This window comes from Muntiacus reevesi, chromosome 5 (assembly GCF_963930625.1).
Source record: "Muntiacus reevesi chromosome 5, mMunRee1.1, whole genome shotgun sequence".
Classification (NCBI taxonomy): domain Eukaryota; kingdom Metazoa; phylum Chordata; class Mammalia; order Artiodactyla; family Cervidae; genus Muntiacus; species Muntiacus reevesi.
The window spans coordinates 6605942-6621532 of NC_089253.1; the positions used below are offsets into that span (position 1 = coordinate 6605942).

A 15591-nucleotide genomic window follows, 5' to 3' on the forward strand; every position below is an offset into this window, starting at 1 on the left:
TTAAAAATATTTTATTGAATCACTTAAAGATAAACAGTGACTAGATTAACACTGCATGTTAATAACATCTTTTTAGAAATTATTTATTTTAATTGGAGGCTAATTACTTTACAATATTGTAGTGGTTTTTGCCATACATTGACATGAATCAGCCATGACTTCTTAATATCATAATGAAATTAGTGCTGACCTTGTGGAGTCCCTAGAATCTGTCTTAAAGTGCCATTGTGTTCCAGGATATGAAGGAGTTAATGAAGGATAAAATTTGGAAAGTGAATTTTATTTATAATGCCTAAGCTTGAAAAATAAGTTATAAAATTTTTTAAAACCTTAAAATGGTCTCAATTTTGGCAGACTTATTTACTTATTTATTTATTTACTCACTGGTTTATTGCTTACAACCTTTGCCTACAATATAAAGGATTATTTATTTATTTGTTTTATAACAGATTTTTTTAAAAAAACTTTCTAGATAGCAGATATTTTGTGTCTAACTAGAAGAATTTCCTGAGATTTATGTAGCCTTTACTATAATCTTGATTGTTTAAGAGAGAAAAAAAGCAAAGGTTTCTTGTTCCTCACTTATAAAAGAATGAAGATTCTTTACAATCCTGCTACCTTATTTTTAAAATTTCAAAATGTTTTATTGACACTTTGATTAAAAATATAATGAAATGTTATTTCTCAGCCATTCATAATCCTACTTACTCGTGCCCTGCCTTGCTCAAATCAGATCCTGCATATAGAAAATGTGAAATAAACCTTGTAGAATATCTTTTAAATTACCTTCGTGATTTCTTAGAGGGTTCTCAGAAAATAACAAAGTTTTGTTGCTTCACCTTACAAGAAGAGATGCTAGAAATACTTAGGCTTGTTCATTAGTTATGTTTGATGAGGACCCAGGGGAATTGGGTGGGGGGGAGGTGGGAGGGGGGATCGGGATGGGGAATACATGTAACTCTATGGCTGATTCATGTCAATGTATGACAAAACCCACTGCAATGTTGCGAAGTAATTAGCCTCCAACTAATAAAACTAATTGAAAACAAAAAAGAGAAACATTCTCAAATAAGGAGCTACTCAGGCGGCGGCTGCTGCTGCTGCTAAGGCACTTCAGTCGTGTCTGACTCTGTGGGACCCCATAGGCGGCAGCCCAGAAGGCTCCTCCATTCCTGGGATTCTCCAGGCAAGAACACTGGAGTGGGTTGCCATTTCCTTCTCCGACTCAGGCTACCTAGGTTAAATTGTTCTAAGTCAATGCCATTCACTTTTTCGAACTTCTGGGCTTTATGACAGTTTCCTAGAGATTCATCAATGCCTCACTGTCCATGTCACATTTCTGATTATCTTGATGGTGTATTGCTTGATATTATGCAACAACAGTATATTGTGACCAGTCATAATTTCAGTTATCTAAAGTGTTAGGAAGGCTACAACCATACTTACCTCTTTTTAAAGACTTTTTTTGAAAGAGAAGTTTTAGGCTTACAACAAAATTAAAGGGAGACACAGATTTCCTGATACCCCTCCCTCCACCACAGACATATAACCTCCCCCTCATCAACATCCCCCACCAGAGTAGTGCATTTGTTATAACTGATGAACCTACAATGTCATGCCACAGTCAAGGAAAGTCTGTAGGTGTCCTTAGGGTTTACTCTTGACCTCAGGCGTTCTATGGGTTTGGATAAACGTATAATAACATAAGCAACATTATGCTATCATACAGCATTTACACTGCCCTAAAAATCCTGTGTTCTACTTGTTTTCATTCCAGCTGCTCTCAGCCCTGACAACAACTGATCATTTCATAATCTCCATTATATTGCTTTTTTGGGAATGTTCTATAGTTGGAATCATACAATACATAGCCTTTTCAGGTTGGCTTCTTTTGCTTAGCAATATGCATTTAAGTTTCTTCATGTCTTTTCATACGTTGATAGCTCATTTCTTTTTAACACTGAATAATATATTATTGTCTGCATTTATTTATCCATTCACCTATTGAAAGACATTCTGTTTGCCTCCAAATTTGGAAGTTGGAAGTTGGAAGTTGCTATACACATCTATGTTCAGGATCTTATGTGCACATAGGTATTCAACTCCTTCGTGTAAATACCAAGAAGCATGTTTATTAGATCCTATGGTAAGAGCATTTTTAATTTATGAGAAGCTGCCAAACTGTCTCCCAAAGTGGCTTGCATAATTTTGCATTTCCACCAGCAATGACTGAGAGTTCTCAGAGCTCCATATCCTAACCAGCATTTGATGTTGTCAGATGCTCCCAGTTCTTCTAAGCGTATAGCGGTATCTCTGAGTTATAATTTGCATTTCTCCAATGACATGTGACATGGAACACTTTTTTATGTGTTTGTGTGCCATTGTATATCTTCTTTGGTGAAGTGTCTGCTAAGATTTTGACCCATTTTTTACTTGGGATCATTTTCTTATTGTTGAGTTCTAAGAATTCTTTGTGCATTTTAGATAATTGTATTTTACCATATGTGTGTTTTACAAATATTTCTTCCCAATCTGTGGTTTACAATGAAATTCTATGAAGCCTTTAAAAGGAAAGAGATAGATCTGTATGTACTGATATAGAAATATACCTGATATAGATTATTAAATAGAGGGAAAAGTACAGAATCAAGACAACTTTGTGCATATAAGACAAACATTTTTCTTTCTGGAAATACCAAAGAAAAATGGTGATGTGAAACTTCTCTTACTTTGCTAATTTGTTCCTTTCTCTGCTTTTTAAAATTTTCTAAACATTTAAAATTTATTTATTCTACTTAGATGGTAGTAGAGACTTTAGGCAATTTTCCTCAATTTGCTTATTCCTCAGGTTGTGAGTGTGGTTTAATTTAAAATTAAAGAAAAACTAACGTATTTGAATAGAGTTTTAAAGGAAGTCCTTCAAGGAAATCAAGAACATGCTAGTTTCCCCAAATTTGACCCTAGCTTTCTCAATTTTTGCTTATGGAAAACTATTCTCCAGTCAGCCAGGCCAAATACCTGTTTGCTTTCCTCTATCTTATAATTTCTCTATTTTGTTTCCTTAATATGACATACATTTCCTTACCTTTCTGTCATGTCTGTAATTTCTCCTTATCTTTAAGAGTCAATCTAAGCATAGTCTTGTTTAGAAAGCATTTAATTTTTAGGACAAAGTTAAGTTCTTCCTTCTCTGGATTCACATACCTCTTACATTTCTTTCATGGGCTTCCTGGGCAGTTCAACCATAAAGAATTCGCCTGCAATGCAGGAGATGCAGGTGACAGTGTTATATTGCTATGTGTTTTTGTCTCCTGTCTGTTTGAAGGATTGTAAAGAAAGTTGAGAGCCAAAGAACTGATGCTTTCAAACTGTGGTACTGAAGAAGAGTCTTGAGAGTCTCTTGGTCCGCAAGGAGATCAAACCAGTCAATCTTAAAAAAATCAACCCTGAGTATTCATTGAAAGGACTTATGCTGAAGCTGAAGCTCCAATATTTTGGCCACCTGATGCAAAGAGCCAATTCACTGGAAAAGATCTGATGATGGGAATGATTGAGGGACGGAGGAGAAGGGGGCGACAGAGGATGAGATAGTTGAATAGCATCACTGACATGAGTTCGAGTAAACTCCAGGACACAGTGAAGGACAAGGAAGCCTGGTGTGCTGCAGTCCATGGGGTTGCAAGGAGCTGGAACAACTTGGCTACTAAACAACAACAAAGCATCTGGAAGTCAGGCCTTTTTATTCGTACCAATAGATAAAAAGGCACAGTTACTGGCATAGTATCTAGAATACAGTAAAAACTTAAAATGCTTGATGAATGAGTGAATTTTTAATGAAAAGGATTTATCCTCAATCTAAGAATAGTCAAGTTAAGTCAAGTCTAGTCAAGGCTATGGCTTTTCCAGTACTTATATATGGATGTGAGAGTTGGACTATAAAGAAAGCTGAGCACTGAAGAATTGATGCTTTTGAACTGTGGTGTTGGAGAAGAGAGAGTCCGCTGGACTGCAAGGAGATCCAACCAGTTCATCCTAAAGGAAATCAGTCCTGAATATTCATTGGAAGGACTGATGCTGAAGCTGAAACTCCAATACTTTGGCCACCTGATGCAAAGAACTGAGTCATTGGAAAAGACCCTGATGCTGGGAAAGATTGAATGCAGGAGGAGAAGGGGATGACGGAGGATGAGATTGTTGGATAGCATCACTGACTCAATGGACATCAGTTTGAATAAACTCTGGGAGTTGGTGATGGATAGAGAGGCCTGGCATGCTGCAGTCCATGGGGTCACAAAGAGTCAGACAGGACTGAGCGATTGAAGTGAAGTGAACTGAACTGATGTCTTTATTTGCCCAATAATGGTACATTTTGGTGGTAAGCTAATTGGTCACTGGAATCTTCTCACTTTCTCTACACATGTGCCTTGAGGCATATTTCCTTGTTTTTGGACCCTAAGCTTCCATTATTTTCTTCAGTTCATATTTCAAACTTGTGCCTGGTTTTAGTGAGTAAGAGTTATTCTCCCAATCCTGAATACCCTTCTTGTCTTGTAGGCCTCCTGCTCTTCAGAGCGCCATTCATATATCATCCTGTAATGAATTATAAAATACTGTAGTTGTTTACTTGCATTTCCCACTAGACTAAGCTTTTTTAAGCCAGTGATCTTGTCTCATTATCCTGTTTAGCCAATGTCAAGAACAAGGTCTAATGGCCTAGAAACACGCTAAATATTGAAGCAAGTTTATAGCTTTGAATGATTTGTGCTTTACCAGACTTGACTTCTCTGTATTTCCTTTGTAGCTATGATGAAAGTAACTTGCTAAGATTTTTTTCATTTATTTATTTATTTGATACAGATTTATTACAGATCTTCTAATTACAAAGTAGACAAAATGTTGTGGGGAAAAAAAACAGATATAATTCAAGATGTGGGTCCTGCTACAGTAGCTCAGAGATTAGTGGTAGAAACAAAGCACGATCAATAAGAAAAGCACACAATCAATAAGAATGATATAAATGATGTGTTCAAAATAAGAAGTAGAGAAAGTGATGTGAGTTAACAGATAGGAGCAGGATTATGCTGGCCATTATTTTAACAACCAGCTCTCTCAGAGTGAAAGTCTTGATTTGTAGCATTTGCCAGTTTCTTGATGTAAATACTCCTACCAATACTGGTTTCTAGCTACGCTTGAGATCACCGAATGCAAAGTTCTGAAAATATGTACATAATTCAACCTTGCTAGTGATTTGGGGCTGGCTCCAACATGCTTTTGGATGGGAGAAATGGTTTTAGACTGTCATGGTCTGGTCATTCAACATGGAAGAGCTAAAAATTGAAAATGGTCTTGAAGATTGTGTAGAAATTAGATTAGTCATGGAAAATACGTTCCTGATTTGAAGACTGGTAAAAGCAATGCATAGCAGCAGTAATGAGTGTGAAACACTCAGGCAAGTGTACTCAGCACACAGTAGGTATTAAACAAATATGTTTGTGAATAATTGAAATTGTGAATAAATAGATCATCTGATTGGAAAACGCATCTCTGTACACCAAGAACTAAGAGGACGGCTCAGATGTTGCAGCAATTCACAGGTCTCTATCTTTCTTCATAAAGATGCTTTTCAGAGGAGATGATTGAATGACATCAATGATTCAATGGACATGAGTTTGAGCAAATTGTAGGAGATGGGGAAGGACAGGGAAGCCTGGCATGCTGCAGTCCATAGGGTCATAAAGAGTTGGATACAACTGAGCAGCCATAAGATAGGATTAACAAATAATTCTAAGAAAGATGAAAATTTTAATTTTCAAAGGTGGGAGAGGCTTCTAAACATTGTATATCTTCATAATAGCTTTACCTCCATTAAAAATGCCTCCAAACATTGAATTAAATTATAGCATTTTCTATAAATATAGATCAAGGTGGGCTAGATAAAGATCAACCATTTTCTCTCACCTGGCTTATAAATATGGAATTTGGTGGTTGGCAGGAGTCAAGAAATGTTTTTTATTAAGGACCAGAAACTAGATTTTTTCTATTTTGTGGGCCATATGGCCTTGTTTCAACTCTGCCATTTTAGCACGAAAACAGCCATAGACAACAAGTAGATGAATGACTGTGGTTGTGTTCCAATTACATCTTATTTACAAATAAGATAAGGGACAGATATGGCCTAAAAGCCATAGTTTGCGTATTTCTTTCCTGGGGCATCAAGGGATCTAGGAAATTTAGGTTTCTTTAAAGTTCATGGAATGGCACCAAAGATCAAAAAAATGCCAAAAATTCACAAAGATAATATGACATAAAAATGACTCAGTAAACAGGATGAGATGGGGGGAGGCATCACTGACTCAATGGACATGAGTGTGAGCAAACTCCCGGAGACAGTGAAGGACAAGAAAGCCTGGCATGCTGCAGTCCATGGGGGTCGCAAAGAGTCATACAAGGCTGAGCAACTGGACAACAACAGCAAAGAGTCCAATCTGTGCTGGTAGGGTATTCTTCCCAACATTCTTCCTTCTGCCTTGATGTCTAGGTTTGCTGGTTTTGTTGTTATCTGCTATCATACTTTTGGTGCTTACATACTTTCTTGAAAACTGATTTCTGAATAAAACTTGATATGGGTTGTTACTTAATTCTTATAATATTAAAGTTGCCAAGAAAGCAATAAAATCTGCTTCATAATCTTCCAGGCAAATATTCGCTTACTCATTTGATACTATATCCATGTTCTTGGGAACGGGAGTGAGGTGGAGATGGTGACAGCTTCTTCAACCACTCATCCACTGATGGACTCTTACCTTGTTTCCACATCCTGGTTACTGTAATAATGCTGCTATAAACGTAGGGGTGCCCTTTTCAAGTTAAGTGTTTTGTTTTCTTTGGATACATTCCCAGAGTTGGGACTGCTGGATCATATGGTGGTTGCATTTTTAATTTTTTGAGGATCTTCCATAGCATTTTCCATAATGGCTGTATCAGTTTACAAATTTCACCAACACTACACAAGGATTCCCCTTTCTCCACATCCAGCCCAGCATTTATTTCTCGTCTTTTTGGTGATGGCCATTCTAACAAGCAAGAAGTACTATTTCATTTCGGTTTTAATTTGCATTTCTCAAACGACTAGTGATGCTGAGCATCTTTTTATGGACCTGTTGGCTTTTTGTACATCTTCTTGACATCCACTACATTTAAAACCAATAATCACATAATTTATGAAGTGCCAACCAACCTGTCAACAAACGCATGATGAAGAAGGAAGATGGGATCATTGGCAGATCCTGGTACCTGGGACATCGTTCCGTTCATGTAGATGTGCAAGGCATTGTGCATACTGCTTTGAGAGGCATCTGCTATCCCAGTAAGTGGATTAGCAAATCCTGTTGGCAAAAAGAAAATTGGAAAAAAAAAAAAAAAGAAGTTTAATGATTGAAAATCTAAGTGAGTTTCTCATTTGGGTTACAACTGCACTTGAAAAATAATTGCCTGATTCAAAACAATAAAGTCAATCATAAAATGCATTCTATATTGGGGTTGTTCATATTCCAGATACCCAGTGAGCATTTAATAAATCTTTGTAGAGTTGAATGGTGCTAATCTGGTCACAATGGACTGATTAGCCAGATGGAATTGGCTAAGCCAGTCTGTGTTCCATCCTGTTGCTTCTGCCTAGGATTCCTCCTTTAGATCCTAAAAAGTAATAAGACCTTTTTGGGATAATCAGCACAGTCCCTCTCACTTCAGTCAGCCTTAAAAACATCTTTCTAGCTGTGATGTGTCCTCTTGCTTTCCAGTTCCGGTGGATACTTTTAATTTTTATTTCTGATTCCAGAGGAAAATTAAAACCTGTGACCACTGACATTACAATTCATCTTTGACAGTCTGGAGGACTTCGGGTAATGTGTTTCATTTTGCAAAATATTTAAAAGTTAATCAGGACTCCATTAAATGGCTCTATTCATTGCACCAGGAATAATAATTATGATAAGTTATTTTTTTCTGTGTGTTAATTGAGCTAAATGCTTTCTGTGACATAAGTCCTTCAGTCTTTGCAGCAGCTCTGCTGATTAGAAATTATCCCCACTGGAAAGAAGAGAAAAATGAAGCTCAGAAAAGTCCCGAGTTTTCCAAGCTTGCACAGGTAGTAGACGAGTCGGTATTTTAAACCCACTGATAGACGGCAACATCTGAGCTCTTGATATTGTGTTCTCTCTCATACATTACCAGGGAATAGGTGAAGTATGGTATCATTTCAGTGTCCATTCAGGGAAAACACACAAAAAAAGTAGAACTCAGATATAAAATCAAACAAAGTGGGAGGAACAGAGTTAAACTGTAAATCAGAACCAAGCTGAAGGAAAATGCCAAGGACTTATTGAATTTCAAATTTTAGCATTATCAGGAAAACAGAAACTGTGAGGTTATAATTTTATTTTAAAAGGTAGGATAGAAACAGCGCAGACAATAGGAGGCAGAGGGAAACTAGCTTCCTTTCAACAGTTAGGATTATTTTGTTGTCAGCTTCATTTTTAAAGTGCAGCTCTTAACTTCTGAGTTCAATGGTTTGTCTCCTCCTACCATTGTGGCTGACAGCATCTCTGCCCCCTCAGCTGATGTTTTCATTTCCTCCTTTTGAGCTTTTATACTCATTCTCAGAGACAATATCAAGCCCAGCTACCTCCAGAAGCTTAACCCAAGACCGCACACTTCTCTCTCCCCTCTGACATTGCTTTTATGACAACTTTTATGATTGTGTCTGTGTGTGAGCTCAGTTGCTCAGTCATGTCTGACTCTTTGCAACCCATGGACTATAGCCCACCAGCCTCCTCTGTCCATGGGATTTTCCAGGAAAGAATACTGGAGTGGGTTGCCGTTTCTTCTCCAGGGGATCTTCCTAACCCAGGGATCAAATCCACATTTCTTGCTTCTCCTGCATTGGCAGGTGGATTCTTTACCACGAGCACCACCTGAGAAGCCCAAGATTGTATATACATGGTTCTTAATATGTGCAGGGATTTTCCTAAAAGCTTAACATGATTATTTTCATGTAACCTTCAGAATGGTTCTACAAATTAGATGTCTTCATAATCTCTGTTATGTAAATTTGGATAAAGCAGTTTAGAGAGTTTAAGCAAATTGTCTAAGATTAAAAAGCAAATAAGAGAAGCTAAGGTTGGAACACAAACTTGTTTTATTCCAGAACTTAAGCTCTTAAATGCATTGGTTAATTGCTTTTCCTATTAGTAATAAGTCATATATCATGGGGGAATTTCTGTAGAGCAATGGTCTTTAAGCTTCTATCTTTGATTAGAACAAAATGAAAGCTTTAAAACCATCTTTTAGGTATGCTCTCACATATTTTAAGTACTTTCTAAATTTCTTTAATTATAATTGCAAATAGTTTTAGAAGAAAAAATTCAGGGGTAGATATTGCAAATAGTATAAATTTTAAAATAAAAAATTTGGAATCACTTTACAAAAATGTATCCAGTGTAATGGTTTGATATTTGCCATCACCCATATCAAAGTTCCCAAACAAACTCTTTTATTATAGTCTGAAATTTTATAGGATTTCCTTTTTTTTCCACTAGATCTCATGTTCTTATTCTGTTTTCCCACAGGAGTATGCCAAAATGTTATATATTATGCTTGAAATTTTTTTAAAAATATTCAACGGGCTATCATACTTTTCTGCAACAAAATTAGGTATAGAATTTAAAACTACCTTTTAAAAACTTCATGTGACAATATAATCTAGATTGTCATTAAAAATTTTAGTAATACATATTTTATTAGAATGACGTAACACTAAATATTTTACAAAATAAGTTATTAAATATGAAAAGTAAAGTTTTATTGAAAATTCATTTCTTAACAATGCTTATGAAAGATTGTTATTTAAAAGGGCTTCCTGGTGGCTCAGACAGTAAAGAATCTGCCCGCAATTCAGGAGACCAGGCTCGACTCCAGGGTAGGGAAGATTCTCTGGAGAAGGGATGGCGACCCACTCCAGTATACTTGCCTGGACAATCCCATGGACAAAGGAGCCTGGTGGGGTGCAGTCCATGGGGTCATAAAGAGTTAGACACGACTGAGTGACTAACATCTGTGAGTTAAAAATTATTGCAGATATCTGTAATACCCTGCAATAGCTGTTGCTAGAAAGAATAAGGCTCACCATATTTTCAATTCTAAATTTAAAAAAAAATCATTAGTCTTGAAAACTTTATTCTCATAAAAAACTAGATGGTAATAAAAAGATTTTTATAGGAGTTTCACTTAATTATTTAAAGTCTTTTTTTAGTATATGCCAAAAATGACATAGCTGATTCAGCATCAAAATAATCTAATCCATCAGTGACAACTCAAACAAAAATTCTTTGATGAAAGTAGCTCTAAGTGCTTTTATTTACAAAGCACTTAACTTTCAAGATACTCGCTACTTTTCGTTAGAGCCATTCATTCCAGCAACACTGGCACCAATATTCTGAGTTCTCTGCTGCTTTAGTACCTCGTATGATTTTACCTCTTCTGGGAGTGTACTGTGATAAGTATGGATATAGGCTGGAGGTACACCTTTCTTCTGAAAAGTTGAAGGGAGATTAAGCAAGGGTAGGTGGTAAAGAAGAATTTCAGGAGATTTCTCATTCAGAATGATTTTAGTAAAATATATTTGGGAGAAAGCTCTGGAAATAAATTTTCTTAAAACTCTCTGTGCCATGTACCAAAGTGTCTTAGTGAACCTGTAGTGGTGTTTTGTTTTGTTGTTGTTGTTGTTGTTGTTTTTTAGCAATTTGAAGATACTGTTTGTAGAGAAAAGATTTTTAGAGAAGAGCAAACTGGGTTTAAATTCTATGTTTCTTATTTTTAAAAAAGTATTATTTTTCTCAAGTAATGTTTTGCGAGCCTTGTTTTCTTCATTGGTAAAAGAGGGAATAATTAATACCCCTCTCTCATACCCTCGGTCAATCAGTTCAGTCACTAAGTCGTGTCTGATTCTTTGCAACCCCATGGACTGCAGCACGCCAGGCCTCCCTGTCCATCAGCAACTCCCAGAGTTTACTTGAACTCATGACGGTTGAGTTGGTGATGCCATCCAACCATCTCAACCCCTGTCGTCCCCTTCTCCTCCTGCCTTCAATCTTTCCCAGCATCAGGGTCTTTTCCAATCAGTCAGTTCTTCGCATCAGGTGGCCAAAGTATTGGAGTTTCAGCTTCAACATCAGTCCTTCCAATGAATATTTAGGACTGATTTCTTTTAGGACAGACTGGGTGGATCTCCTTGCAGTCCAAGGGACTCTCAAGAGTCTTCAATACCACAGTTCAAAAGCATCAGTTGTTTGGTGCTCAGCCTTCTTTATAGTCCAACTCACACAGTCATACATGACTACTGGAAAAGCCATAGCTCTGACTAGATGGACCTTTGTCAGCAAAGTAATGTCTCTGCTTTTGAATATGTTGTCTGGGTTGGTCAGAGCTTTTCTTCCAAGGAGCAAGCATTTTTTAATTTCGTGGCTACAGTCACCATCTGCAATGATTTTGGAGCCCCCAAAAGAAAGTCTCTCACTGTTTCCATTGTTTCCCCATCTATTTGTCTATTTATCAAACAATTTCTCTCACTTTTACAGCAAGTGTGATGCAATTAGTATAGAATCTAGCACAAGACAAATGCTTCCTGAATAGTATATATCATTTCTGTAAATTTGTTGCCTCTGATAAATTGGTGCCTATCCAGAGAGCTGCTAACCAAGAATATGGGCCACTCCAACCACAGAAAAACTGCTTTTGCCACAAATTTCCACCCTAAGCATCCATCCCAGCACCAGACACTTCTTGACTCATGACCCCATGAACTATAGCCCGCCACGCTCCTCTGTCCCTGGGATTTACCAGGCAAGAGGACTGGAGTGGGTTGCCATTTCCTTCTCCAGAGGATCTTCCTGACCCAGGAATGAGACTCATGTCTCTTCTGCCTCCTGCATTGGCCGCAGATTCTTTATCGCTAGCACCACTCAGGAAGCTCCTCCTAAATTCCTTTCCTCTACAAAAGCCTGCCTGCTTGCCCTCAGCCAACAATAGATGCGTCAGGGTGATCCTGAAAACTAGATTGCTATTCTAAGCATGTTTTCAACCAGGCTAGAGCTTCTTTACTCATTTTTTTGCTAACTTGCCAGATGATGCATCTAGGAAAGTCTCCAATGTTCTTATGAAGGTTATTTGAATGAGAAGCACATGGGGTTTGTCAGAATACATTGTGTTATGTGCTCAGAAATAGTTCAAAGGTACAGGTTGGACAAACACCCAACCTCTTTGTGATAAGTACCAAATTGTTAATCTAGACAATCTGATTATAGTAACAATTTTAAACGGACTGTGCGTATCTAATCTCTTAAAATAGGACTGGAGAGTCCTCAGAAACAGAGACCAAAGACTTTGCTTTGATTTTCCATAGTCGGAAGCAGAACCTTGCACATCTTTGTATTTAAAAGAAAATATAAAATATTTCTCAACATAGTGTGTATATATATATGTCCAAGGTATATATGTGTGTGTTTACATACACACAATGGAATACTATTCCAGCCCTAAAAATGAGAGAACTTTTGCCATTTGCAGCAACATGCATGGACTTGGAGAGCATTTATGCTAAGTGAAATAAGTCAGATAGAGACAGCCAAATACTGTATAATGTCACCTATATGTGGAATCTAAAAAATATACCAAACTAGTGAATATAACAAAAAAGGAACAGACTCACATATATGGAGAAGAATTTAAAAACTGTCAGTGAGGAGAGGAGGGGGCAGGGCCAGTATAGGGATAGGTCAATAAGTGCGAACTACTAGGTGTAAAATAAGCTACAAGGATATATTGTACAAGACATGGAATATAGCCCATATTTTATAATAACTATAAGTGAAAGATAACCTCTGAAAATTGTGAATCAGTATGTTGTACACCCATAATTTATACAATATTATACAGTAACTATACATCAGTTTTTTAAAACGCCTTAAAAATACTCCTCAATTCTTCACTGATACCATCCTGTAAAGATTGGGAGGAGGAAAAATAACATTTCTCTCCATAAAATCTACAAGGGACCTTTAAAAAGCTCTATGCTCCTACTTGTTAAGTCACCAAATTAAGAGAATGTTATGGATGTAAATAATATAAAATGTGAATAAATTATTTTCTACTTTACTTCTTCACACAATTCATTTTTTGGCTGGTGAATCACCTTGAAAAGATAGAAAAGATAATACCAACATCAGTAGTTTCTCGTGCCAAGATTTTATTTCCTTGTGGAAGAGAGAGTCCAAGAGGAATTCTAAGCACAAGTAATAGTAATTTATAGATCAAATTTTTCAAATGTCTTTCATGTACATGATCTCATTTGAATCCCAGGGGTGAATATTATCACTGTCCCAAGTTTTCAGATGAGAAGACTTAAGAGAAGTTAAAAAACACATTTAAATTCAAGCTAGAAACCGAGGCAATCAAGGAATTGACTATGGCTCTGACTGACTTCAAATCCCATGCTCTTTTTCTGCACACTAAAGTGTGGTAGTCTTCATACTGGCTTGCTGACACACCTTGAAAACCTTTTATCATACACTAAGAGGTGAATTTAGTGACTTGCTATTTTCACCCGTTGACTATCATCAGCAAGATGCAGAATGCATTATTGCCTCTGCAATAGTTCCCCACGGATGGAAAGTCTAACAAGCCAGCAGGGACCTTGTTAGCAGTCACAAATGCCAAAATGGCTCAAAGTTCTTTGTGAAGGGCAGTGACAGTTGCCCAAATTACTCTGTGATATGCCTTCAAGTCTGCGTGCTACATTCCTATGGGAAATTAATAAACACAGTTTCAGGCTGATGATAACAATAGGAAATTTCAGCTTGTCACTCCATCTATCTTTCTCTTTCGTTTCTTCCCCAGTAGCACTCTGGAGAGTTTTTGTGTTTGTTCGCTTGTTTTTTTAATATTGATGCCTATCTCGGAGCCCTGGAGATTCAGATTTAATTGGTACAGAGTGGGACTCAGGCACTTGGAGTTTTAAAAACACCCCAGGTGGTTCTAATGTGCAAACAGGGTCGAAATTCAATGATTTAGGCAAAGTTGCTCTCTAACCTCTAAACCTGAACTCTCACTTTAAAGACTTTACCTCTGAATGTATTATTTCCTTCACCTAAAATATTTTCCTCCTATATTGTGACAGTCTAAAAATGCTTCTGCCTTTAAAATCCCACATCATGAACTTCTACCTTGAAATTTTTTCTTATTGATAACTGCTCCAATGTGTACCCATGAAAATGATGTTTTAAAAAATTGAGCAACTACTACAAAGCAAGCACTAGGTAGGCACTTTCACATTTATTATCGAATTCAGGATACTCCTTTCTAGGAAGCTGGGCTATAAACGTTACATTTTATCATGCCTGTTAGAGTCTAAAATGTGAAAAAATACATGGTTAAATTTTTGGAACCAAGTACATTGAATTTATTTGATTTAATTTTAAGTGGTTCTCTAACCTATTTTAACATTTCGTAGAGTTTCAGGGATATAACTGGAGGAAAAAAAAAACAGAAGATAGAAAAATGTACATTGATGCATGTAAAGATCAAAGAGAAGGGACAGTTGACGGCAACTCTCCCCTCCCCGCTCCCCCAGCTATATTCCAATTCACTCTCCTGGTGCAGCTGTCTTCTGGAACTATGAAGTACATAGCCTCACAGGGTTACACACAATGATTTTATGAGGTTGTATTTCATGGTTGAGTACTTTTTAAAAGTTTATAATTTAGATGACTTGCAGCAGAAATATAATACTGTAGATCAAAAAGGATCCTTGGATCTATGCAAGTCCCTAGTTACAGTGAAGCATTAACTTTCATTCCAACTTCAAGGTTTCTTACACAAAGTGCTAGCTCTACAGTCATAGATAAAATTAATTAGCATTTATGTTTATTAGAAAATATTTTTAATTTGATTCAGGAAGTCTCTTCAACTATGGGAACAAAGCAATCAAGCAAACACGGTTGTGGGCGATTGTTTACCGTATAATTATTAGATGGCAGTTAAAAGGTCACAGTTCAGATGGTAAAGAATCCACCTGCAATGCAGGAGAGCCTGGTTTGATTCCTGAGTCAGAAAGTTCCCCTGGAGAAAGGATAGCCTACCCACTCCAGTATCCTTGGTGGCTCAATCACTATAGAATCCGCCTGCAGTGGGGAGCCCTGGGTTTGATCCGTGCATTGGGAAGATCCCCTGGAGGAGGGCATGGCAACCCACTCCAGTATTCTTGCCTGGAGAATCCCCATGGATAGAGCAGCCTGGAGGGCTACATACAGTCCATGGGGTCTCAGAGAGTTGGATATGACTGAGCAACACAGCACGCACAGCACAAAAGGTCTCAAATGATCCACAAATTATGTCAATTTCTTAGAAATGCAAACACTCAAACCCTACCAAAAACTGTGAATCAGAAAGTCACAGGGGTTCACCATTTGTGTTCAAACGTCTTTCTGGTGATTCTAATGTACACTAATGTCTGCATTAGAGAACCGGTGTTCTAATTTT

General features: G+C 37.2%; 1 protein-coding gene across 1 annotated transcript in view; it reads right to left on the reverse strand.

The window, feature by feature from the left end:
• The window catches only part of TYR (tyrosinase), a 110823-nt gene that overhangs the window by 58938 nt on the left and 36294 nt on the right, over nt 1-15591 (reverse strand). Inside the window, exon 3 of the mRNA XM_065936709.1 lies at nt 7238-7385. Coding sequence (XP_065792781.1) covers nt 7238-7385 — 148 coding nt within the window. The remainder of the gene's footprint in view (nt 1-7237; nt 7386-15591) is intronic.